The sequence below is a fragment of the Nelumbo nucifera genome, chromosome 1, assembly GCF_055504915.1.
Source record: "Nelumbo nucifera cultivar China Antique chromosome 1, China Antique-T2T, whole genome shotgun sequence".
NCBI classification, from domain to species: Eukaryota; Viridiplantae; Streptophyta; class Magnoliopsida; order Proteales; family Nelumbonaceae; genus Nelumbo; species Nelumbo nucifera.
The window spans coordinates 139,438,050-139,465,968 of NC_142649.1; the positions used below are offsets into that span (position 1 = coordinate 139,438,050).

Genomic DNA, 27,919 nt, shown 5'->3' on the forward strand with positions numbered 1-27,919 from the left:
AACTTTTTTGACACTTGTCACTTTGCCAAAATATTTTATCAAGTGCTCATTTAAATCGGTTGGCATATAACTGTTCCAATTAATACGATGTGATCCATACATTAACATAATGACAATAACGTATGTGATCCATATATTAACAAGTATTCATCATCAGATAATTAGTTTTCGGCATAGTTCCGTTGACACACCATGGTTCCCGAGAAATGTGTACTCCGTCCCCTGTTGTTCTTCCTTCTCTTCCAAATGTGCACTTCCGTTGACACCATAAATGGGAATCAGCCCATCACGGACGGCCAAGTCCTGGTCTCTGCCGGAGGGCACTTCGCGTTAGGATTCTTCAGCCCCGAAAATTCTACCAACGGCAACAGGTACGTGGGGATATGGTACAACAAAGTTAAACAACAGACTGTGGTATGGGTAGCCAACAGAGAAAACCCAATGAAGGATTCTACTGGAGTAGTCTTCACCATCAACCGAGACGGAAATCTTGTCGTCTTCGACAAACATAGGAAGGAAGCTCTCTGGTCCACAAACATTACGACGGTGGCCACCAATGGGTTGGAAGCTAAGCTCTTAGATTCAGGAAATCTTGTTCTCAGTCGTCAAGGGATTATTGTATGGCAGAGCTTCGACTACCCTACACATACCCACCTTCCTGGTATGCGTATCGGCTTGAACAGAAAAACCGGTCTAAATTGGTCACTAACGTCTTGGAAGTCTCGAGACGACCCAGCACGTGGGGATTACTCATTCCGGATTGACCCACAGGGCTCGCCACAGTCCTTCTTGTACAAGGGTTCGGTTCGAGTCTGGAGAAGTGGTCCGTGGAATGGTGTGAGCTGGAGCGGAGTACCGGAGATGTCCCAAACGTACCTCTTCAGTTACCAATTCGTAAACACAAGCGACGAGGTTTACCTGACCTACAACATCTATAATACCTCTATTTACTCGAGATTCGTGTTGGACGAATCCGGATTGGTGCAGCGGCAGACATGGATCGACAGAGACCAGCGATGGAACATGTTCTGGTCAGCGCCAAAGGACGGGTGCGACGAATACGGACGATGCGGACCGTACGGCATCTGTATCACAAGCAATAATTTTGAGTGTACGTGCGCGTCGGGGTTCCAACCTAAGTCGCCGGCGGACTGGTACTTGCGAGATGGATCGGAAGGGTGCGTGAGGAAGAGGAAGTGGGAGTGCGGAAAGGGAGAAGGGTTCTTGAAATTGGAACGCGTGAAGCTGCCGGATACAACTCTGGCTTCTAGGGTGGACACGAGATTGAAGCCGGAAGAGTGCAGGAACGAATGCTTGAGGAACTGCTCTTGCACGGCCTACACCAGCGCAAATATTAGTGGAAGTGGGTGCATCGCTTGGTACGGGGACTTAATGGATATCAGAGAGTATGCGGAAGGGGGACAAGATCTATACCTACGTATGGATGCAATTGAGTTAGGTATTCTCAAAATTATACCAATCACTCACCTTCTTGGTTTTTATTAAGGCTATGTTTGGTTTTAAGGAAAAAATAGGGAAAGAAAAATAAAGTAGGGAAACCTTTACAGATCTTTTATGGGTTTCTTTATCTTTCTCTTCTTTTTCCCATCTTTTCCTTCAAACCAAACATAACCTAAATCGATCTCACCCTGACGTAATATATGAGGTTGGACCAATCTCCATTTGGGCCCGCCCATTTAAACACCCAGCCTTGATATGAGGGGCTCTAATCTGTTACATGGCCATGAATTTTATCATATCAAAACACTGTTGCCTCACCCATACGTGACTGTGACCCAATAACTGCCCATGGGTAAATCCCATATGTCGGCAGCATAAGTCATGTTTAACTTTTCTGTTAGTAATTCAACGCCATCACATCACTGCCATCACTTTCTCAGATTCCCTATGACTGTATTTGGTTTGATAGAAAATTAGGGAGGAAAAGAAAGCTGCGGGAAAGCATGGGTGAAGACGTGAATTTGAGTATTCTTTTATCATGATAGTTCTGAGATGTTATTAATTAGATAGGATGGGAAAAAGGTGGGATTATAGTTCTCAGTTGTTAGAATGTGGAATTCCACCATTTTGGTTTCAAACAAGTGGGAAAGAATGGAAAACAGGCCGGTCTTCTTGCTCATCAATCCGGTGCGGATCAACATCGGGAAGGATGTGTAATGCATTACGTCAACCTCCCCAATCTTTCTTATGACCGCCCTCTCTTCCTCTAAAAGTTGGGACAGCTTGGGTTGCTTCACCTTCGTCCTCGACTTCTGTAGGTCGGCCGGCAAAGGCGAGCCCCTGGGACAGTGCACAAAGACAAAATTTTCCTTCCAGTGCTTTATCGAAAATGGGGCTTCAACCAGCACCTTAATGCACTGTCAAGCTGAAAAGTAATAGTAGCCCTATTGGTGGTGCTTCAGTTGAAAGAAGTAGGTGACCATCCCCAAGGTAATCTCAAGGCCGTGGACGAAGCAATAGGACAAAAGGCCGATCAAAAACCTAAAGGAGTTCGACATCAGCTGAACATGCAATACCCGGTACCACCTGAACACTTTGACAAGGCCCTCGTGCAAAGGGAACCTCAGCCCAGCCATCAGGCTCTTCTCATACACAGATTTCGCCCGACCGAGCATCTATAGGCTTCTCACCAGTTCTCGGGCACCTAAGTTCAAACTCTTCAGGGATGTAGTACAAGGCTCAGATCCGGGCTATATCCCCAAGTGTTAGACAGCACGACGTGGTCCCGAATCGATGACCAGCGCGTGGAGGAAGGTCGACCTCCTTGGTTGATGGGCCCGCCTCAACCTACTCATCCTCAGCAACCCTCTAAAGATTGACCTCCTCAAAGTCCTCGACCTTGGCCTCCTGGGAATCAACCTCACGAACATCGAGTGCGGTAGCCTCGGTGAGCGACTCCAGCTCAAACCCAGAATAAGAAGAGGAAGCAGAAGAAGAGGAAGAAGAGTGGGAAGACGAGGAAGACATCTTTCCAAGTTTCGAAGGTTTAAGACCGCAGAACTGAAGCAAACATCGAGCAACCGAAGACTACTTCTCGTCGAGCTTTGCAAGATATTCCTTGACAAATGGCAAAGGGGAAATGCTCTTCCCCCCTTTTATAGGACTCCCAACGATCTAGATCAAGGCAAGATCAACGGCATAGATCAAACGCCGCCCTTTGACAACTCGGAAAGACGAAACAATGCCACTAACCTTCGCACGCATGTAACCTCGAAAAGGCGAAACATCGCTTCCATCACCACGACACGAGCGTCGAACTAGTCGGTTCGCCCAAAAACCAGTTCAATCCAAAGGTCCTCCACTCAAATGGCACGCTCAAACACCTTCAGACTTGAATTCCTCAACTGATAACCAAAGAACTCTTCCACGTCACACCGAAGCCGAGCAATACACTTCTCAACTTCAGAACTGTGGGAGTGGTGTTCGGGTTATGGTTGAGCTGGCCCCGGGCACCATGTGTCACCTCCGTGGTCATCCTATCTCTTCGACCACATCACCTCTGTGGCGTTGCTCATCTCTTTAGCCACGTCGGCACCACGTCATACGGATAAGTGCGACCAAGATAGGAGATCATCCTACGAATGAAGACAACTCTGCTAGGGATCAGGACTTATCCCGTAGACCTCAATGGGCAACCTCATCCCGACAACCCCATAAGTGTCATGCGACCAGGACAAGAATCTTCGGGTATAAAAAGGTACCTCCCACTCAAGGTAAGGAATCCACTTTTCGACTTCCGTACTGTTACTCTGCTCGGACCAGCACCGTTCTCTAACTACTCAGCCCGACCGCCCCTTATTCTTGACTAACTTGAGCATCGGAATACCTATCCGGAGATAACTCATTGGGCCTCTAACCACTTTCTTGGTTTCGGATCTTAGAGCACGTACGACTTCGTACTTCCACTTCGGCTCCGCCCAATTGATAGGATTATCCGACTATGAAGTCAGTTCAAAAGCAGCATCAGATATCACAAATCATAACTTTGGAAAATAATTATCATCCAGGAAACCGAATTTTTGTCACCTATGAACAATAATTCAATAATTGAAGTTCCTGACACTTGCGTCAACTAGGTGACAAGTTCCATCAGGCTATGCCGTAACCTTCTAATGAAAGAAAATTCGTCGCTCCTTGAAGTTATATTTTCTTGATTTGAGCCAGATTGGCCTAAAAGATCACGGCCTTTGATGATACATACAAGACGATGTTTTTACAGGTTCCATTGACACCAATGGTTCCCGACCCCGAGAAATGTGTACTCTGTGCACTGTTGCTCTTCATTATCTTACAAATGAGCATTTCCATTCATACTATAACTAGGAATTTTATCACGGACGGCCAAATTTTGGTCTCTGCGGGAGAGCACTTTGCGTTAGGATTCTTCAGCCCCAGAAATTCTACCAACGGCAACAGGTACGTGGGGATATGGTACAACAAGGTTATAGAAAAGACTGTGGTCTGTGTGGCCAACAGAGAAACCCCAATTAAGGGTTCCACTGGAGTCTTCACCATCAATCCAGACGGAAATCTCGTCGTCTACGACCAACATCGAAAACAAGCTTCTTCCCCTCTCTGGTCGACAAATGTTACGACGACGGTGGCCATCAATAGGTTGGACGCGAAGCTCTTAGATTCAGGAAATCTTGTTCCCAGTCATCAAAGGATTATTGTATGGCAGAGCTTCGACTACCCTACACATACCCAGCTTCCTGGTATGCGTCTCGGCTTGAACCGAAAAACCGGTCTAAACTGGTCATTAACGTCTTGGAAGTCCCAAGACGACCCAGCACGTGGGAATTACTTATTACGGATCGACCCACAAGGCTCGGTGCAGATGCTGATATGGATCAATAATGACCAGCGGTGGAATGCGTTCTGGAAGGCGCCAAGGGACCGATGCGACGAATACGGACGGTGCGGACCATATAGTAACTGTATCACAAGATATAATTTTGAGTGTACGTGCGTGGCAGGGTTCCAACCTAATTCCCCTGCCGACTGGTACTTGAGAGACGGATCGAGGGGGTGCGAGAGAAAGAGGAGGTTGGCGTGCGGGCAGGGAGAGGGGTTCCTGAAGTTGGAACGCGTGAAGCTGCCGGATACTTTGGCTTTACGGGTGGAGACGAGTTTGACGCTGGAAGACTGCGAGAAGGAATGCTTGAGGGACTGCTCCTGCACGGCCTACGCCAGCGCAAATATTAGTGGAGGACGAGGACGGGAGAGTGGGTGCATTGCTTACCCTCTCTCTCTCTCTCTCTTCCTCTTCCTCTCTCTTGATAAATCTTTCTCTAATATGCCAAAACCCCAAAACATAGCCATGTTCTAAATAGCAGGGGTTCAAGTAAGGTACCTGATCGGGATTTCCTGTTCACTTTTCCTATTACCCGCCGTGAATTGGAACCATACAATTCTATAATGAATTGAGAGATGTATGGCTGCAATTCACGGGGCGGGTAGAAAATCTGGGGTGGATTTTAAATCTACACTGAATCGAGATTGGGCTTTTGACTCGGGCTCATTAAAATTTTGACAAAACCCCATTTTTCAGGAATCAATTCATCATCATTTAAGTGATGTCCAAACTATATGAAATTGGTTACATGAATCCCTTTTAACCCCATTTTTTAATCTTGCTTGACTACTCGGTCCTATTTAATACCATATCCATTGTACAATTTAAACCATAAATTCAGCCATATAAAAAATTGCTGACTCACCAATGTGTGACCCAATAACTGCCCATAACTGAACCTCAGCCCAGATCTTGGCCAGTTCAAATCATTCCCCCAGAAGGGGGAGCCCCACAACGTGCCACAGCACATCTTTGCCGTCTATTATCATCATTTTTTATACTATCATCGAGAGATGTTCTCAATAGATGATAGGGATATGTTGTGGGACGTTGTGGGGTGCCGGGCTGATTTGAATTTTATCTTGGCGCCCTAAGCCGGTCATATCTAAGTTTTTCTTTTATTAATATTCGAAGTCCTCATTCCAGTGCCATAACTTTTGTTACATTAAGGATATATTTCGTTTGACAGAATATAAAAGGAGAAATAGAAAGTTGAGGAAAAAGTTGATTTCCTACCCGATTTGATGAATTATACGCATCGGGCCTGATTTTTTGGGGAGGCCCATTCAAATTTTAACAAATCACATCCTGAATCCACCTAAGGGAAAGTTCAAGTTGAACTACATCTAGCCTGGGAGACTGGGAATTCAAGTTGTATCCCCAAGGGAAAGCTCCTAAGAACTTCTACAAACACAGCTTAAATAACTTAAAGAATCTTCCACATAAAAAGTAATTCAAAAGTTCGAATGGTACCTTCCACATGTTAAGTTTTTGAACCCATGGACTCTTTCCAATTTCTTTGCGAGCACATTTCATATTTAAAAGGACTAAAACTTCGAATAACTATCATTAATGGGACAAATTACAAATACAAGGTGGGTAGACTATGGAGTTGATATACTCTGAGGTTGAATATGTGACCCACTAGACAGCCTCTACCTCGTAGTTGGTTAGGATTGGCCATATCATCCCTCCAAGCAGTGGCAAGTGGCAGTACCAGATGGAGCTGTCTAGAGAATAGACCTCACACCCATCAATATGTACATATGGATCAAAATGAGATAAATGAAGACATTAATTGAAATTTTTTCCTTGTAGCTGCACAGACAAGAAGAAATTATAAAGGATTTGGCAAGGCCCGGATGTTGGTGATTGTTATACTTGTTACTGTACTGCTCTTCCTAGCTCTATGTGGATCTTATTTTCTGTGGAAGAGAAAAAGGAAAGGTAAATCTCTCTCTCTCTCTCCACATTCTTTTTACATGCTATAGTTGCTTGATCACCATATTCAAAAAGCCATCAATGTCTTCCATGTAGATTCAGTAAGTACCCACTTATATTTTTATTTATTTTTATACAATAGTAAGGAAACAAAAGAAACTTACACATGAAAATCAAACAAGCTTTACAAGGAAGCATGACGCTCAGTAAAATGACCCCAAGCATTAAAAAAACAAATGTAACAAAGGAGATGATCTTCAAGCTTCCCTTAGCGCATGAGAAGAGGAGATGTTAAGGTCTAGAGTCCCCTTCTATGATATATTTATACTAAGGGAATTTGGTTACAGTGAGATGAGCTTCGAGAGCCGCCCATGCTTCATCCTCATTTGTCAAACACACTCCAATATTCCTACAAGTCACCCATAAGGTCTGCCCCCTTTCATTCCTTAATATGGCTCCAACAATCGAGATGCCATCTGGAATTTTGGAAGCATCGAAATTAATCTTGACTAGACCATTACCCAGTCAGGTCCATCTGATTAGTTCATCTTGTTCCTCTATCAGGCATATGAGGATATTGGGTGACATGCACTTAAGTATTCTTCGAAATCTCTTTTTACTTTTTTAAGTCTTCTTCGTTTTCACAACACGGACAGTCTACATTATCAACAAGGCCTAGTTTTTTTAGCCTCAACTTTGTTAACAATTTGTTCTATGGAACTAAGAATATGAAATAGTGAACTTTGGGGGCAATTTTTAGTCTCCATATTTTGTTTAATCTCTTCTCTCACACCATCATCTAAAGTGCCTTCTAGGAGGGTGTAAGTCAATTTGATGGAATACCCACTATTTGGATTAGATTTCTAGATTATCCTATTCACCATAACTCTTGAAGGAATTGGGATTGCATGGATTTGGTCCCAATGCCAGAGGGCTTACCTTGCTTAAAATTTTTTCCTTATCCCAAGTTTTTGAATTAGTGATAAACTCATTAATTGTATTCTGATGGTTAGTTTAAGAGTACGATTCCTCATTCACTAGTGCTCTTTTGCCAAACCACTTGTTGACAAAAAATTTATGGATGTTCCATTTCCTAACTTCCACCAGATCCCTTTCTTTAGAATGTCTCGAAATTGGAGGATGCTCTTCCAAGCCCAGGAAATTCACTTCTTTGCTTTAATTTGCCAGAAATCTTTATTTTTAATGTATTTATTTTTTTAGTATTTGGACCCATAGATTTTCAGGTTGTGTAAGTATTTTCAAGCCCAATTTAGCAATACTAGCTTCATTTATCCATATGAGGTTTTTCAAACCCCATCCCCCATTTCTTTTCGAATGGCATACTGTAAGCATAGGAAAACGGCTCACTCGGGCTGAATTTGGAGTCACCACCAATCAGTTACAGAAATGGAGGTGATGGGACCTCCGATAATTATTTTCAAAACCGTTTTGTTTTAATAGTGACTCCAATAACCCAAACCACTGACTAAACCAATCTGGATAAGACTCAGATGGGAGAGGAAAGGGATTAAGTACCCCTCTACTAAGTCTAATAAGTGGGGCCCACATGGGATTCTATAACAAGCACAAATAGCAATTTTCGTTTTTCTATATTTTTTTACTTTTTATTATTTTTTCATTTTTTATTGGAATACTATTTGATATCGCATTTTTCCTTTTTTTTCTTTTTTCTTTTTCTAATTCCCCTTTGTACTTTCAACCCGAATCAGAGACCCATACCACCATCAACTCAAAAAGATGTTCTCTTCCGTACTCGCAGACCAATCCCCTTTTGGATGCAAGGGCCTGAGCAAAAGGGTGGAAGGGTGCTCCCTCACCCCATTTCTATTAGAGACCCAAGTTCGGACTCGCTGGAATGATCTGAAGAGAGGAAATTCAAATCATTGGACCGTTGGAGAATGCTCAGGCTGGTATTCTCTGTTTTTTTCTTTCTTTTTATGATTTTTTTTTTTGTTTCCCCCTATTTTCTTGTATTTGGGCTATTGCAACCAACTTTACACGACAGTCTCCATTCAGCAATAGCTGGATTCCTCTTTCAAAGTTCAAAGGGCATAAATCCAATAGGCTTCTTCAGTAAAGATGCATCTAATCAAACAATAATGATAAAAACACAAAAAGAACTAATCTGCTCCCCAGCTTAAGGACGTAGTAAAGATTTGCATTCGAATCAATTGTAAACACAACAGATATTACAAGTTATTACAAGGAAATGATTAAGAAAAACTAAACTTAATTGAACCAGAAACTCATGGGCTTCCTCATTCAAACAGGATTTAACATTCATAGAGAAAGAAATAAAAGCAAAATGAAATCGATAAACCTCTTATCAACAATATCATATAAGGAAAACAATGTTGGGGAAGTTACATTATAGTAGCAAAAATGAGTGTAAAACCAATTCCAGGACAGCAAAAACTTTTCCCCTAAGTTTGTGTGTGAAAATGGGTATGTCAATAACAATGATAACAAGTAAACAATTCAGCCAAGTAATAGAAAAATAGATAACAATCACCACACAATAGCACACTAGAATTTTTACGTGGAAAACCCCAAAATCGGGGAAAAACTATGGGACCTATGGTCCATAAAATTCTTCCACTAATTCAGAAATTAATGGATACAATAGTCTTCTCTAGTTGAAATTAGAGGCTTACAAACATCAAGGAAATAACCCTTGACTCACAAGAACAACATTAACATCACCAAATGCAAGGTGGATACAACACAAACTGAGGTTTAGATCTCACCAAGTTGTTGTAAATCGGAACTGAGAAGAAGAAGAATCAAGAATCAAGAAATTTGAATTGGAGATGGATTCTTAACTCCAACACTTAACTTCATCAAAAACAGGCTTGAAAGACACCTTCCAACTTGGTATTGAATGGAATAAGAACCAGCTTTTCTTCTCTTTTTCACAAAACTCAAAACAACCAGAAAACCCTCGGATATTCTCTATTTTCTTCTCTTTCGCGTCTTACAACCGATGGTTACAAATAGATGATGACCAAATCAAAAAAGAGGTGGAAGCCTTTTTTTGGCTTCCACTATGCGGCTCCTTTTGGGAGCAAATAAAAGTGGGTGGGCCCCTCATATGGGCTAGACCCACACCCAACAATCCTCCCCCTCCAGTTCATATGGGGGGTTTCACCAAGCCCGCAGCTTCTTTGCATAATTCAAATTTGTCTCTAGGCAAGGACTTTGTTAACCTATCTGCACCATTCTCATCAGTATGAATCTTCTCAATGTTCAACAACTTCATAAACAATACATCCCGAATCCAATGGTACATTACATCAATGTGTTTGGATCTTGAGTGGAAAGTTGGATTTTTAGAGAGATGGATAGCACTCTGACTGTCACAATGGAGAGCATATCATTCTTGCTTCATTCCCAATTCTTGTAAGAACTTCTTCAACCATATGATCTCCTTAGAAGCTTTTGTAGCTGCAATGTATTCAGCCTCTGTAGTGGACAATGCAACACACTTCTAAAGTTTGGATTGCCATGAAATTGCTCCCCTGCAAAAGTCATTAAGTATCCCAAAGTGGACTTTCGGGAATCAACATCACCAGCCATGTTTGCATCAGTGTACCCATCCAACATGACTTTACCATTCCCAAAGCATAAGCATATTTGAGAAGTACCTCTGAGATACCTGAATATCCATTTTACTGTTATCCAATGTTCTTTGTCGGGGTTAGAGAGAAACCGACTAACTATACCAACAACATGAGCAATGTCAGGCCTCGTGCACACCATAGCATATAGTAAACTACCAACTGCTGAAGTATAAGGCACTTTCTTCATTTCTTCTTTGCCTTTCTCACTTGTAGGACATTGTTTAGTGTTGACCTTGAAATAACCTACAAGTGGAGTAGTCACTGGTTTTGCATTGCTCATGTTGAACCTCTCAAGAACCTCCTCAATATATTTTTCTTGAGATAACCATAACTTCCCATTCTGTCTATCTCGAGAGATCTTCATACCAAGAATCTGTCTAGCTGGTCCCAAGTCCTTCATTGCAAAGGACTTGCTACGCTCCTTTTTCAACCTGTCAATCTTGGTAGAAGCATGGCCAACTATCAACATATATAAAACAAGAGAATAATGAAATTGCCATTAGAAAATTTCTTTATAAATACATAATGATCTGAAATGGTCCTAGTGTACCCATGATCAACCATGAAGGAGTCAAATTTGTTGTACCACTGTCTTGGTGCTTGTTTCAATCGATACAAGCTTTTCTTTAATCTACACACCAAATGTTCTTTTCCTTTTTCTTTGAATTCTTCTAGTTGCTCCATATAGATTTCTTCTTCCAAATCACCATGAAGGAATGTAGTTTTCAGATCAAACTGTTCAACTTCCAAATTTAGACTTGCAGCTAGTCCAAGCACAACTCGAATAAAGACATTTTCACCACAGGAGAGAATATTTCTTCAAACTTGATACCCTTTTTCTGACTGAAACCCTTCACAATCAGCATTGCCTTGTATTTTAGTTGTGAGCCACTCTTATCAGATTTCAATTTATAAACCCATTTGTTTCTTAGTGCCATTTTTCCCTTTGGTAATTTCACCAAATCATAGGTGTGATTCTCATGCAAGGATTTTAATTCCTCTTGCATTGCTTTCAGCCACTCATCTTTCTTGTCATGTGACATAGCCTCTTGATAAGTCTTTGAATCTCCCCCATCTATCAGCATTACATACTCTTGTGGAGGATACCTAGTGGAAGGTCTTCTCTCTCTAGTTGATCTTCTAAGCTGAACTTGTGGTGAAGGAACTGGAGGTACCTATTCATTCTATACTTCCTCTATATTTTCATTTATAGGAGTTTCATCACTAACTATATCATCATCTTCATTTGGTACAACTCTCCCATGATCACCATCAACTGTAGGTGGAAAAACCGGATCCAAGTTAATTGGAACATCAACAGAGAATTATGGCTTCTCAATTTTCTCTATATCTTCAATTGTTTGATCATCAAGAAATACAACATCTCTGCTTCTTATCACTTTCTTGTCCACTAGATCCCATAACCTGTACCCAAATTCTTCGTGCCCATAGCTTAAGAAGATGCACTGTTTAGCCTCGTCATCAAGCTTGGATCTTTCATCTCTAGGAATATGAACAAATGTTCTACAGCCAAACACTTTCAAATGACTGTATGATATGGCTTTCCCTGTCAAAACTCTTTTATGAGTATCTCCATTCAAAGGAACTGAAGGATAAGAGTTGATGAGGTCAATTGTAGTTCTCATAGCCTCACCCCAAAAGGATTTAGGTAATTTAGCATGAGAGAGCATACATCTGATTCTATCAGTAATTGTTCTGTTCATTCTCTCTACTACTCCATTGTATTGAGGAGTCTTAGGAACACTTTTCTCAAGTCTGATACCATGGATCCTACAATATTCTTCAAAATAACCCCTATATTCACCACTATTATCAGCTCGGATGTACTTCAACTTATTCCATATTTCTCTCTCAACCTTGGCATGAAAATACTTGAAAACATTCAACAGCTGATCTTTAGATTTCAAGGCAAATGTCCACACTTTTTTGGAATGGTTATCAATAAATGTCACAAAATATAATGCACCACCAAGAGATCTATCTTTCATGTAACAAACATCAATGTGAACTAAATCTAAAATATGAGGCTTTCTAAATGAAGGAAATTTATGAAATGCAACTCTACTCTGTTTGCTAGATAAGCAATGTAAACATGTTTCAAGAGGCATACATTTCATATTAGGAAGAAGATTTTCTCTGGAACGTATTTGAAGCCCTTTTTCACTCAAATGTACAAGCCTCTAGTGCCAGAGCTCAATGGATGAATCATAAACTGCATTCACCTCTCATTTGCTCAACCTTGCTTGCATCACATAAAAGGTATTGTGCTTCTTTCCCTTTGCCACAATGAGTGAACCTCGATTGAACTTCCATTTTTCATCACTGAAGGTGTTTGCATAACCTTCATCATCTAACCTGCCAGTGGAAATCAGATTTAGGCGGATATCAGGAACATGTCTAACATTCTTCAAAATTAATTTGCAACCAGTATTGCTATCTAGACAAATGTCTCCCATGCCAATAATCTTAGATGCACCAGCATTCCCTATACAAACATGTCCAAAATCACCTGTAGTGTAAGTTGTGAAAAATTCACCATGGGGAGTAACATGAAAAGAAGCGCCCGCAACTATGACCCAATCACTGTCTGGGCATGCAAAGTTGACATAATTATCATCACAAACAATAACAGCATCACCCTCGGCTGTAACAGTTGTAGTATATTTTTCTTCTTTCTTGTCTTCACATTTCCCTTTGGCTTATTCTCTTTTCCAAATCCTGCATTCATTTTTGTAATGTCCCGGTTTATTACAGTGATGACAAATGATATTTTTCTTGGACCTGGACCTTCCTCTGGATTTATCATATTTGTTACAGGGACCTCTGCTCTTATTTCTTCCCTGTCTTTCTTTCTTTTCTGTCATAAGAGCTTGAGATTCTAAGTACGTCCCTTGTTCTTTCCTCCTGGACTCTTCATTCAACAAAGCATCTTTGATCGTGTTAATGGTTACTATACCATTAGGGGCTGAATTACTGACTGAAACCACCAAGGTTTCCCAACTGTCAAGCAAGGAACTAAATAACAATAAGGCCTACACTTCATCATCCAGATTCAATTTCATAGTAGTCAATTGATTTATCAAAGCTTGAAAATCACTCAAATGTTCAAACATATTAATCCCATCTTTATATCTCAAGTGTGCAAGTTTTCTAATTAAGGCAACCTTGTTTAAACCTGTTTTCCTTTCATACATAGACTCTAATTTTTTCCATAAAACATCAGCCCTACTTTCTTGTGCAACATGGTGAAAAATACTGTGGTCGATCCACTGTCGGATTTGGCCTACAGTTTTCTTATGCATGATTCCCCATTCATCACTTGACTTGTCACTTGGCTTTGCTTCATCACCTCTTATGGGTAGGTACAAATCTTTGCAATAAAGAATGTCCTCCATTCTGGTTTCCAAATGGCATAATTTGATAAAGTCAATTTTATCATAACACCCGAGGATTCCTCCATTTGTATCAACACAAACAATTAATTTCAGCCAACCTGACTCCGATACCACTGTTGGAGAAGTTACACTATAGTAGTAGAAATTAGTGTAAAACCAATTCCAGGATAGAAAGAACTTTTCCCCTAAGTTTGTGTGTGAAAATGGGTATGCCAACAACAATGATAACCAGTAAACAATTCAGCCAAGTAACAGGAAAATAGATAATAATCATCACACAATAGTACACTCGAATTTTTACATGGAAAACCCCAAAATCGGGGATAAACCACGGGACCTATGGTCCATAAAATTCTTCCACTAATTCAGAAATTAATGGATACAATAGTCTTCTCTAGTTGCAACTAAAGACTTACAAACATCAAGGAAATAACCCTTGACTCACAAGAACAACATTAACACCACCAAATGCAAAGTGGATACAACACAAACTGAGGTTTAGATCTCACCAAGTTACTATAAATCTGAACTGAGAAAGAGAAGAATCAAAAATCAAGAAATTTGAATTAGAAAAGGATTCTTAACTCCAACACTTAACATCATCAAGAACAAGCTTGAAAGACACCTCCCAACTTGATTTTGAATAGAATAAGAACCAGATTTTCTTCTCTTTTTCACTAAACTCAAAAAAACCAGAAAACCCTCGGATATCCTCTGTTTCGCGTCTTGCAAACGATGGTTACAAATAGATGATGCCCAAATCAAAAAAGAGGTGGAAGTGGGTGGGCCCCTAATATGGGCTAGACCCACACCCAACAAATAATAAGTAGAGATGTAGAAGCGATCGATTACCTCTTGAAAAGCAAGACTATAGACATTCTTTATATTATAAAGGAGAACAAAATGAGAAAAAAAAAGGGCAACCGTAGACTATGGCAGACCTGGGCTGGATTGGCGTCAAAATGTTCTCAGAAGCTGGCTCGGCGATATCCTCACCACCAGCTCTAACGATCTCTGGGTTGGGATTTCAGCCCCAAAGTAGCTGTCGAGTCGAACAGGGGGGTTCACGATCTTCGCTTTGGAGCTTTCTCTTTAGAACGACGACAGTCAGGGAGTGCGTCCCAGAATATTGCTACAGCTCCGTGGGTGACAATAGCTGGATTAGCTCCTTGGAACGGTAGGAAATCGCCAAGGAAAGAGAGTGAGAGAGAGGGGAAGTTGCCACCGGGCTCAGATCCGCAGCTGCAGTAACGAAATGGGCAGGTTGTTGCTGGAGGTTGGACGCTTGCAACTAGTTGCAGCAGATGGATTGATCGAGAAGGGGTCGGAACGACGCAGAGAGAGAGGAGATCCACCACCGCTGCTGGAAGCTGTAGCGGCGGCGGTGATCTCGACCAATCAAAAAACAGAGGAGGGGTGGAGGAAAAAAGGAAAGAAAAAGAAGAAGGGGAAGAAGGAGAGGGGAGAGGAGGAAGAGAAAGAGACGGATGAAAGAGAGAATGAGAGGGAGAGACGGAGAAGGATTTCGATCTGCCGCTACAACGCGGCAAAGAATGAACAGAGAGGAAGTACGAAAGAAGAAGAAGAAATGGGGAGTAAGAAATCGGAGAGGAAGAGATCGATGAGGAGAGGTTGCGCGAGGAAGGGGACGGTGAACAGTCGATCCTCCGTAATTGAAAAGTTAAGTCTGTATAGACCTGGCATTTAGGTTGGGTGGGTCGGGTTCGGGTTGGGTCAAGATACTTCATGTTGATTTCGGGTTGGGTTATCAAATGCTTGATCTTAATTCTAAAAAATAACTGAAATTTAAAAAAAAAAAGAAAAAGTATATGAAAATGTCAAAATTGAAGAAATTAACCTTAAAATTTTAAATATAAAATAAAAAACTTTAACATTTAACTATTTAAAGATTAAATAATAAAAAGTAAAGCCTAAATAGAAAAAATTAAAAGAGTGGAACTTCTAGCAATGCATAAATAGTCCCAGTTAGACTTGACAATCAAGTTAGCGAGTTGACCCATGACTTAACCCAATCCAACTTAGTTTTTCTCGGGTTGGGTCAGGTTAAGTCATTCACATTCAGGTAGCTAAATATGAAACCCTAATCTTGTTTTTTCGGGTTGAGTCGGGTTGGGTTCGTGAATTGGGTCAACTTTTTGCTAGGTTTAATTCTGTATTTATTAAGGTTAATGGCATTTTCGTAATTTTGGGGGTTTCGAAGGGAATTTTTATAATTTTGAAATATTTGGGTCAAACCGGGTCTAGGGGTTAAACCGGGGATTCAGGTTCAATGGTGGGGATTTTTGGGCCAAAAAATGGAGGGTTAAGATGGATTTGACCACAGAGTGGGGTCGTGCATGTGCAGGCCAATGAGATTGACCGAAATATAATCTTTTTAGATAGAAGGGTAAATGAGGGTATTTTTTGCTGAAATTTCACAGGGTGGGGTTTTCGGACATTCTGAGTTGATTGGTAGGGTTGGATTGGCCTAACTGTGTTCAAATTGGGCAGATCTGGAAAGGGATTAATTCTGTCAATCTGGAACTTTGAAATGGAATCTTGTTGTAATGGAGGGGTAAACAAAGGTTTTGAGTGAAATTTCATAGGGTAGGGTTTTTGGACAACCAAAGGTGATTGACAAGGTAATATTGGGCCAACTAAACCTGGATCAGGTAGATTAGGAATACAGTCAATCCGGAGCCTTGAAATTGGGCAGATCTGAGTTGATTGGTAGGGTTGGATTGGCCTAACTGGGTTCAAATTGGGCAGATCTAGAAAGGGATTAATTCTGTCAATCTGGAGCTTTGAAATGGAATCTTGTTGTAATGGAGGGGTAAACAAAGGTTTTGAGTGAAATTTCATAGGGTAGGGTTTTTGGACAGCAAAAGGTGATTGACAAGGTAATATTGGGCCAACTAAACCCGGATCGGGTAGATTAGGAATACAGTCAATCCGGAGCCTTGAAATGGAATCTTGGTATGATTGAGGATAAATGGAGGTGTTTTGGGCTGAAATTTCACATGTAGGAGTTTTCTAGAATTTTGGGGTGATTGGCAAGGTTTGATTGGTTTAAATGAGTATCGATCAAGTGCATATGGGTTATGGGTGCGAAAGGTATCGAAATGAAATAATTGTTTGATGAGAGGGTAAATAGGGGATTTTTGGGTTAAATTTTTATGAGCACGTGTTATGGTGCGTCCATAGTCTAATGGTGGTGTTCGGTCGGTTCAGGGGGTCATGATTGAAAAATTTTGGGTCAATGGGATGTCGTAGAACGAAATCTTAGTTTAATAGAAGGGCAAATGGGAGAATCTGGGGTTAAGACTTTATGGGCAGATGTTTTGATGTATCTAGAGTTTAATGGTGTGGTTTGATTGGTTTAGATGTGTCAAGATCAAGGGAATCTGTATTCCAAGTGTTTAAACTAACGAGAGGCGTAGAAATGGAATCTTTGCTTGATGAAGGGGACAAACGGAGGAATCTTAAGCTGAAATTTTATGATGAGGTATTTTAATTAGGATGTTTGGGGTCTGAGGGTAATGCCCCATTTGAGGGTCAAACCATAGACTGGGGCTGATCAGGGCCATCAGTTTGGTATTAGGTAGATTTAACAGTTGATATATTTGAGGACTTTTAGGGCAAAATTTGGGTTTTTTGGGTATTTGAGTGTTGCGGAGAGATTAAAAGGGTCTGATCAAGCATTTGGGGTGAGTTGGGGGTTTAGGCGACGGACCAAGCAAAAATCAGGTGCTAACACATACTAAATCCCATTTAACAAGACTAAGACCTCTACAATCTCCTTTGTTCCATAAAAAGTTCTTTTGTTTCCTTTCAATATTTTATATTACATTCTTGGGGAATTTAAATACTCTCATTAAATATGGAAGCATCATATTAATAGAAGATAAGCAAGGTAACTCTTCCTGCAATTGACAAAGTACTTCTCTTCCATCCTGCTAATTCTTTTCTCTTTTCCATCGAGATTTTCAATATCCTTGAGATCACCCTTCTAAATCTATTATGGGTAATAGAACAGAAAAATAGGGTAGATTTTGAAAAGTTTGGGCATTGTCCAAATGCCTTCGCATATAATTCTATAATTTCCTTTATTCTAGCAGTATTGTTTAGATCCACCTTAGCAAATATAATGTAGTCATCTGCGAATTGTAGGATAGGAATATTAGGTCCATTTCTGGAAGCCTTAAAGCCCAATTGAGATTCTCTTTCCAAATTTATATTGCATAACGCTTCACTGCATATGACAAAGATATACGGAGAGAAAGGGTCTCCCTGTCTAATACCCCTTCTCCGTTTGAAGGATTTTGTTGGGATACATTAACGAGGATTTGATATGAAACAGTATGTGTATGCCAAGTATTCCAAATCTCCTTTCCTTTGTTGTTTGGTCATGGACATAATTTTTTGTTGTTGCCTCTGACTTACAACCTCATGTATGAAGTTCCCTTGTGTCTTTCTGTAATCCATCAACACAATTGACAGTTTGACACATTTGATCTTACTTGGCAAATGTTTTATTTTGTCAATAGCACCCCAATCTGCTTTCCAAAGAAATAACTGAAATTTATGTGTAATTTTTAGAGCCGAGATTTTACTCCATTTCATTTTTATTCAAACACTGAAAGCCTAGCAAAACAAAATACCTTGTCGGAAAATTTAACTGTATATTTCAATGAGTTTGACAGTTCCAGTGGATGTTAGTCACTTCCAATCTGCCTAGAAATATTTGTTTGTATATTGTTAATGGAAGACTCACTTTCAAATAAATTGTACACTCCTATTCTCATTTTTCAACCTTTGGATGCCTTACAGAGTGTATGAACCCAGGGATCCCTTACCACCATATGACGGGGTTTACATTCCTATGTGGAGAAAACATGGAGGAGTTACCCAGATACCTCTCTTAGTGACTTTTATAAAGACTCTTGATCATTTCTTTTGGTAACTAAATTGTTCTCACTGTGTATACTGGAATTGTCTGTGCATAGGTTGATCATCAGGCCAACTGAGAATTTGGGTCCAAGGCATTTAATAATGACAATTTAGGATGTTAACGTATTCTATCCACATTAGTATCCTAGAATTAAAGAGAGATAGTCCTATCGAAATTAGTATCCTATCATTATCTCCTTAATTTTAGGAGAGATAGTCCTATTGAAATTAGCAATACATATCCTTTTTGTATTCTAATTTAGGTAGCCGACCTTGTATCCCTAGCTCTATTATAAATAGGGTTGTAACCTGTTGAATTATATATTAAGAATTATTATTTTCTCCATCTGTCTTCTTTGTTTTTCGTATCATGGTATCAGAGCTGGATCGATCTTAGATCTGTTAAAGCTCTTTCTCTTGGGTGTTGTCTACTTCGAATGAAGTGCATTAGAAGACGTATCTTCTCTGTAATCTCTGAGATTGATTTGGTGATTCTCTAAGGATTGTTTCGATCAGTCTTCTTTCGGGTTGTTTTCTAGTAAAGGACGAGTACCAGGCTGGTGTTTGCTTCATAGGAAAGAGCAAAGTTCCAGCGGCTTGCATCTGGTGAAGCTTCTTGACATCGGTGGTTGTCCCTTCAGAGACCCCGATCAACCTGGTTTACATCTTGTAGTCTGCGAATTGCCAAAGAAGATTACGTTCGATGGCATCTGCGTATACCAGAACTGAAGTTGCCCCGACGAAGAAGACATAGGGATTCTACGAAGTTTTTTTTTCTTTTTAAGGTCAATATTAAGATTTTCCCGTGATTTGTGTTGCTCCAAAGATTTGTGTTTCTCCTCATGGATTCATCTGAAGCTGTTCAACATATCTCTCATCCCATCACTGTTACCTTCGATGGCTCAAATTATGATTTATGGTCCCAAGAGATGTGCAGTTTTCTCAAGGGCCGCCTTCTATGGCGATATGTGACTGGTGAGATTCCCAAACCTACTAAAATTGCTGATGAAACAAAAGAAAAATTTGCTAAACGAATAGAAAAATGGGACGGGAAAAATCATCAAATATTGACCTGGTTTCGCAATACTTGTATTGCAAACATCAAGTTCGAATTTCGCAGATATGACTCCCCTAAAGAGGTATGAGATTTCTTACAAGCTCGTTATTCTATTTCTGATGATGTACATCAGTTTCAGCTATATAGGCGTCTTCACCGTATGAAGCAGCAACCAGAACAGACCATTCACAGTTATGTCTCTGAATTACAAATTCTTTGGGATCAGTTATCACAGTGTGAACCTAAATGGGATAGTACCTCTGCAACTACTACTTATTCTAAGCTTCGCGATCGCCAACGTGTTTGGCATCTTCTGATGACTCTCAGGTATGAGTATGAACCTATTAGTGGTACTCTACTTCATTGTAGCCCATTGCCTTCCCTTGAAGTTGTAATCAAAGATTTGCTCTCTAAGAAACTCGACTAAAAACACTTTTTCATGAGCGATCCTTATTATCTACTGATGTTGATATTGCTACTTCGAGTACGTCTGCTACTTCTTCAACTTCCTCTAAATCTTCAAAACGGACTTTCTGCAATTACTGCAAAAAGACTGGTCATACTATTTTTGAGTGCCACCGCTTGCAAGCCAAAAAGGCGTTTGGACAAAAGTCCTCATCCATGGGTTCTCAGGATTCGAGTTCTACTGCAACTGCTGCCATAGAGGATTCTTCTGATAACACCTCTCCAAAATTTTCTCTTAGAGAACTCCAAGCTCTTCTTCACCAGCTCCAACCTGATTCTTGTATGCATTCTAATTTAGTCTTGTCCATTACTCCAAGTACTACATCATCATGGTATTTTGATTCTGCCTTTTACAATCATATGACATCCAATTCATCCCTATTTACTTCCAAGTCACATCCTTCTATTGCACTAATTGTTCATACTACCGATAATTCCACCTTAACTGTCAAAAGTGTAGGAATTATTTCAACATCTCGTTTGTTACTTCCTAACACTTTTTTGGTACCTCAATTATCTCTAAATCTTATATTTGTTGGACAACTATGTGAACTTGGTTTTGAAATACATTTCTCAAGTCGTGATTGTACTGTGCAGGATCCACAGATAGGGAAGATCATTGGGACAGGCCGTAAGATTGAGAGACTGTTTGAGCTATCATCTCTTCAATTACCATCTCTTGTTGTTGTTGTCACCTCTAGTGTCTGGCATTCTCGCCTACGTCACATTTCTACCTCTAGATTATGATCTTTAATTTCTAATGGATGTTTTGGTCCTGTTAAAACAACACACTTTGATTGTGTTTCATGTCCTCTTTCAAAACATCATGCTTTGCCTTTTAATATAAGTGATTTTGTTTCTTCTGCACCTTTTAATCTTATTCATTCTGATATTTGGGGACCTTCGCCTCATAATACCATGGGTGGTTCGCGTTATTTTGTGATCTTCATTGATGATTTCTCTCGACATACATGAATTTATCTCATGTGTAATAAATCTGAATTACCTGCAATTTATATTCAATTTGCCACCATGATCAAAACTCATTTTTCCTCTATCATCAAAATTTTTCACACTGATAATGCCATGGAATATAGAGATTTTATCCTTACCCAATTTCTTTCACAAAATGGAACTATCATTCATAGATCTTGTCCCAGTACCTCTCAACAAAATGGGCGTGCAGAACAAAAACATAGGCATATTCTTGATATTGTTCAAGCTCTTTTAATCTCTTCCTCTTGTCCTGAATGTTTTTGGGGGGAAGCAGCCCTCACTGTTGTTTATACCATCAATCACATTCCTTCTCTTGTTATTGGTAACATTTCTCCTTATGAACGATTGTATGGCCATTGCCCTGATTACCAGTCTCTTCGTGTATTTGGTTGTGCTTGTTTTGTTCTATTACAACCTCATGAACATACCAAATTGGAACCAAAAGCACGTCTATGTTGTTTTCTCGGATATGGTATTAAACATAAAGGATATCGGTGTTGGGATCCTCTTTCCCAATGACTTCGCATATCTCGTCATGTTACCTTTTGGGAATACAAAATGTTCTCAAGTCTCTCCCCATTTCGAGTTACCACGACATCTTCACATTTTTTTACTGATCCTACTATTTCACTTTTTCCTGATGATTTACCTGCAGGTCCGACTACTTCTTCCTCTGATAGTTCTAACAGTACTGCACAACCTGTAACATCTCCGAATGCATCTACCTTGGCCATGGATCCTCCAGCTCTGCCTTCTTCTGAGCCATTGATTGCTACTTATGAGTTCAACCCTGACCATTTTGATACTCCACTCCGTCGTTCTGGTAGGGTCACTAAACCTTTCGTCCTTCTTCGTGATTTTCATTGTTATTCTACCATTGTATCTTTATACGAACCTTGCACCTATCGCGAGGCTAGTACTGACCCTCTATGGCAGAAAGCAATGGTAGAAGAAATTCAAACTCTTACAAGCACTCACACTTGGGATTTAGTTGACCTGCTTCCAGATAAATCCGTGATTGGTTGTAAATGGGTCTACAAAATCAAGACCCGGGCAGATGGTTCAGTTGAAAGGTATAAAGTTAGATTGGTAGCAAAAGGGTTCACACAGGAGTATGGCATTGATTATGAGGAGACTTTTGCCCTAGTTGCCCGTCTCACCTCTGTTCGCAGTCTTATTGCAATTGTTGTAGCTAAGCACTGGCAGCTATTTCAGATGGATGTTAAGAATGCTTTTCTCAATGACGATCTTTCTGAAGAGATTTATATGCAGCCCCTCCTGGTTATGATCATCTCCCTAATCAGGTTTGTTGTCTCCGTAAGGCTCTATATGGACTTAGGCAAGCACCTCAAGCATGGTTCTCCAAGTTCAACTCTACTGTTTGTCAGTTTGGTTTTAAATCTAGCACTTATGATCATGCCTTGTTCATCCGTAAGACCTCTCAGGGTTGTGTCCTCCTCCTTTATGTGGATGACATGATCATTACTGGCGATGATTTGCAAGGCATTTCCGCTCTTAAGACTTTTCTTAGCAAACAGTTTGAAATGAAAGATCTTGGTCAACTAAATTATTTCCTAGGCGTTAAGGTCTCCTCCGACCAATCGGGATATTATCTATCTCAGGCCAAGTATGCTACTGATCTTATTTCTCGTGCAGGACTCACTGATACTAAGACTGTTAACACTTCGATTGAGCCTAATGCCCATTTAACAGCCACTGGCAGTACTCCTCTTAGTGACTGCACCTTATATCGGCAACTAGTTGGCAATCTTGTATACCTTACTGTTACTCGTTCTGATATTGCGTATGCTGTTCATATTGTGATTCAGTTCATGTCTGCCCCTCACACTACTCATTATGCTGCTATGCTTCGTATCATCCATTATGTAAAGGGCACTTTGTTTCATGGACTTCACTACTCCAGTTCTTCCTCTCTTCAGTTGATCGCATATTCTGATGTTGATTGGGCCGGTGATCCTACTGATAGACGCTCCACTACTGGTTATTACTTCTTTCTTGGAGATTCTCTTATATCTTGGCGTAGTAAGAAGCAAACGCGTCTCTCGTTCCAGTACTAAAGCTGAATATAGAGCTCTTGCTAACACTACCTCTGAGCTGTTATGGTTACGATGGTTACTCCATGACATGGGACTTACGGATATGTTTGGCATCAATGCTAATAACTTGAAAATCACTATCATGTCGGAGCCACATCACTGCTATAGGAATGGGCGCTGAAATTTCTGTTTGGTTGGCCAATTTTGGTGATTTTCAAAAAATCTACAATTTCCTGATTTTCAGTTGATTCTGGTTTTTTGAGGATAATATGGCATCCAACATGGCATTGAATAATTACTCTAATGCAAAATTAATCAACCCTTGAGAGTTAGTACCAAATTGACTCAAAGCTGATTTTTTCAGACATCGGTTTATGTGGAAGAAATGATACCAAATAACAATATTTACTGATTTTTTAAAAATCACTAATTTTTGAAAAATCTGTGAGGACCCCAATTTTCATGTTCACTACATTTCCAGCCGTGACTAGATTGGTTACAAAATTCTTATCATGGGCCACATTCATTTTAGAATAAAAAATCAGCTCATAGCACAAAAATTGAGGTAGGGTACAACATGAAAAATAATCATGCCCCATCTTGCTCATTTTCAATCTTTGAGGAAACTTTGTCTACAAAACATTGACTTCCGGTAGGGGTGTTAATGGACCAGCTTTGGATTGGATCCAATCCGATCCAAACCTTATCAAATCAGATTTGGACAGTCTGTTATAATTATTGGATTTGGCCAATACAAAATAAATTGGTCCATGTTCTTACCAGTCTTAATCGGACCTAAACCAAATTCCTAGTAATCCGATCATGATGCCAAACCCTTATCCAAATTAAAACCAATTAAAACTAAAGCCCGACATAAAAACACTTTTATGAAAACACTTTTGCAAAAACACTTTTACAAAATCACTTTTATAAAAGTAATTTTATGAAAAGTACTTTTGCAAAAGTAAAGTACTTTTGCACAAAAGTACTTTTATAAAAATAATTTTATGAAAAGTACTTTTACAAAAGCACTTTTACAAAAGTATTTTTTTATGAAATCACTTTTACGAAAGTACTTTTATGAAAGAACTTTTATGGAACTACTTTTGTAAAATCACTTTTATGGAAGTATTTCTATAAAAGTACTTTTATAAAAGCATTTTTTCAAAAGTACTTTTATAAGAGCAATTTTATAAAAGTACCCTTATCAAAGCACTTTTATGAAATCACTTTTACAAAAGTACTTTTATTCATTCACTTTGGATTGGATTGGACCCAATCCAATTAGTTTGGATTTTAATTGGACTGGATTGGATTGCAGCAGGTGTTGTAGTTTTTTATATATTTTTTTAGATTTCTCATGTTATTTTGGTGTTTGATTCAATTTGGATTGGATTGGACCCAATGCATTCCATTCGCATTTTATTTGGACAGGATTGGACTTGGTTTGTATGGAATTGGTCCAGTCCATTTGTGAATGGATCAATATTGGATTGGACCAAATTGGACCAAATCTACCCCAATTGATAGCCCTAACTGCCGGCCATCCACCGGTAAACATCTATGCCAACAATTTTGGATACCTAGGTTGGCAGTTTATGAATACCAACATAGTTTTTTTTTTTTTTTAAAGAATGAAAATGAGCAACATAGGACACTTGTCAATCTGAAAAGAATTCATTTTTAGGAAAAAAAGTGTTTGGTTCATAGCAATATTTTCTCATTCTGAAAAGAATGAGAAAATGAGCAATATAGGACACTTGTTAGTCTAAAAAGAAATCATTTTTAGGAAAAAAAGCATTTGGTTCATAGCAATATTTGCTCATTCCACCTATTTTTACCATTCTTGTCTATTTTAAAATTTCATTTTGGGTAAGAATAAGAAAGAATGAAAATTGAACCAAACATGGCCTAAGATTACTATTATGCCACAATACTGTACAGATACAATTATGAAGCGAGGATATCCCGAGCTGATTTTGAATTTCAATACTAATTCACCGGGACTTGAAGGTTCTTCTAATTCTCAAGAGCTTGAGGGAACGAGAATAAAATCAGATTTGCCATTCTTTGATTTAAGTGTGATAGTGGCCGCTACAGACAATTTCTCCTCCAGTAACAAGCTTGGACAAGGGGGTTTTGGGCCAGTTTATAAGGTAATTTTTCTCTTCATTAATCGAAGTATAGTGCTGCTTTTAATTATATATCAGTACATTTTGTTTGTGTATATTATATGAGGGTATCAATGGACCGATTTTGGATCAGACCCCGTCCAGTCCAAAATCAATTTAGATGGATTGGATCAATCCAGTTCAAAATATTTATTAGATTAGATTGGACGTGGTCCATCGGTAACAAATTTATATTGGATTAAGCTAATATCCAGTCCATTGATATAAGATAAGAATATATGTGTTAATGGACCCGGTTTGGGTTAAAACCAATCTAAATTAAAATGAATTTGAATAAATTGGACGGTCTAAACATTAAATTGGACTGATCCAAATTATTCATTAGATTGAATTGGACCTGGTTCATTTGTAATGGACTCACATTGGACTGGATCGGATCGGATTGGACCAAATCCAGTCCAATCGACACCTATGTCTATATATATATATGCATCTCACATGATTGAACAAAGTCGACTACAAGGGCTTATCCTAGTAGCTGGACTCATGCAGTAGCTAGTTTCAATCGTAGGAAAACGCTTATTAACTGACGATAACTGATTGGATGATTCAACGGTGCAATTATGTATGCACTTCCAGGGTCGTCTATTCAACGGAAAGGACATAGCAGTGAAAAGGCTGTCAAAAAATTCAAGTCAAGGGATAGAAGAATTTAAAAATGAAGTTATGCTGATTGCCAAACTTCAGCATAGAAATCTAGTTAGGCTTTTGGGATGCTGCATTCAGGAAGAAGAGAAGATGTTAATGTATGAATACATGCCCAATAAAAGCTTAGACTCTTTTCTTTTTGGTACGCCTCCACTTCAACCATGCATTAATTATTTTGCCTTGCTTAAGCTATGTGCTTACAATCTGATACAAACTTGGACAGAACAAAACAAGAATGCATTCCTTGATTGGAAAAAACGCTTTGAAATCATAGTTGGGATTGCTCGAGGAATCCTTTATCTTCATCAAGATTCCATAATGAGAATTATTCATAGGGATCTAAAAGCCAGCAATGTTCTACTAGATGCAGATATGAACCCAAAAATTTCAGATTTTGGCATGGCCAGAATATTTGGAGGGAACCAAATTCAAGGAAATACAAACAGAGTGGTTGGGACATAGTAAGTTACTCTCTACTTACCTAACCCAAGTTATCATCTCAATGGGTTCCACAATTTATCTACTTTGCTTACTTTGTCTTTAATTTACATGGTAAGTAGGATCCATCATCCATTCTACATGTCAAGAAATGGATCAACGTGTACAATTAAGTGTGTACTGGATTTTTCTTTTGGCATAGAAGACTTTTTCATTGAATTCATTAACTGGTGACAATACTATTCACTGCTTTAACTTTGAAGTTTGAAGCAAGCTAGTTCCTTTAATTTTCTTGTTTCTAATTAATTTATCATTTTTCGTGAAATGGGATGCAGTGGTTACATGTCACCAGAGTATGCAATGAATGGATTATTCTCCGTAAAATCTGATGTATTTAGTTTTGGGGTGTTAGTATTAGAGATCATCAGTGGGAAGAGGAACAACGGTTGTAACAGTAAGGACCCATATTTGAATTTGATTGGACATGTAAGTGAAACAAATATAAATTTCCATATCTTGGCACAAAAAGGCTTTATTTAACACTGTCAATAAATAATGCACTGTGGAACATTTTCAGGTGTGGGAACTATGGAAAGCAGGTAGAGTACTGGACGTAGTTGACTCAGCTATGGGTGATTCATATCCTAGTCATCAAGTTTTGAGAGGCGTCCATGTGGGTCTCTTATGTGTACAAGAAAGTGCATCAGATAGGCCTACCATGTCCGATGTTGTTGTGATGTTAGGCAGTGAAACAGCTCTGCATCCTCCCAAACAACCTGCTTTTATAATGAAAGAAGCTCCCAGTACTCCAGATTCATCTACTGCCGGAACAGGATTATACTCAGTAGACGAGGAGACCATTACTGTCCTTGAAGCTCGATAGGGTTTTCTGCAGGCTCCAAACTTGCATGTGCTATTCGATCTGTTGTATCTCAAGTCTTGCCCTTGTAATTGATTAGTTAAATATGTTTAATTAAAGGGTAAGATACTTAAACCATCTGACTAACTCAACTGTATCCCTACTATTTGCAACAAAGTACTGTCTATTTAATCCTTTATTGTTATTATATGTCCTATTAAATAAAACAAAGTGATTATAAAAGAAAAAGAATATAAATATTATTGAACTTCGTAATCTATAAGAAGAGAAGAGATAGTAGGGGACCTCCCATTCTAAACAAAACCAGTAAACCCACGAAATTGATGAGGTTTGCACACCTATCTGCAAACACTTAGGCAATC

At 39.4% G+C, this 27,919-nt stretch overlaps 1 protein-coding gene across 4 annotated transcripts; it reads left to right on the forward strand.

Annotated features, from left to right (window-relative positions):
• Positions 1-27,804, forward strand: LOC104585718 (G-type lectin S-receptor-like serine/threonine-protein kinase RKS1). 4 transcript variants are annotated; one of them, XM_088894462.1, is made up of 7 exons: positions 19-1,459; positions 6,695-6,823; positions 25,344-25,555; positions 26,171-26,381; positions 26,463-26,700; positions 27,013-27,163; positions 27,255-27,804. In XM_088894462.1, exons 1-7 carry the CDS (start codon positions 193-195, stop codon positions 27,558-27,560), a joined length of 2,514 nt encoding a protein of 837 aa, XP_088750588.1. In that variant the 5' UTR covers positions 19-192; the 3' UTR covers positions 27,561-27,804. The 4 variants fall into 4 exon arrangements, with proteins under 4 accessions (XP_088750589.1, XP_019056104.2, XP_088750590.1 ...); XM_019200559.2 differs by lacking the exon at positions 6,695-6,823 and having other exon boundaries at positions 17-1,459; XM_088894464.1 differs by lacking the exon at positions 27,013-27,163 and having other exon boundaries at positions 17-1,459; positions 27,255-27,394.
• The last annotated feature ends 115 nt before the right edge of the window (positions 27,805-27,919 follow it).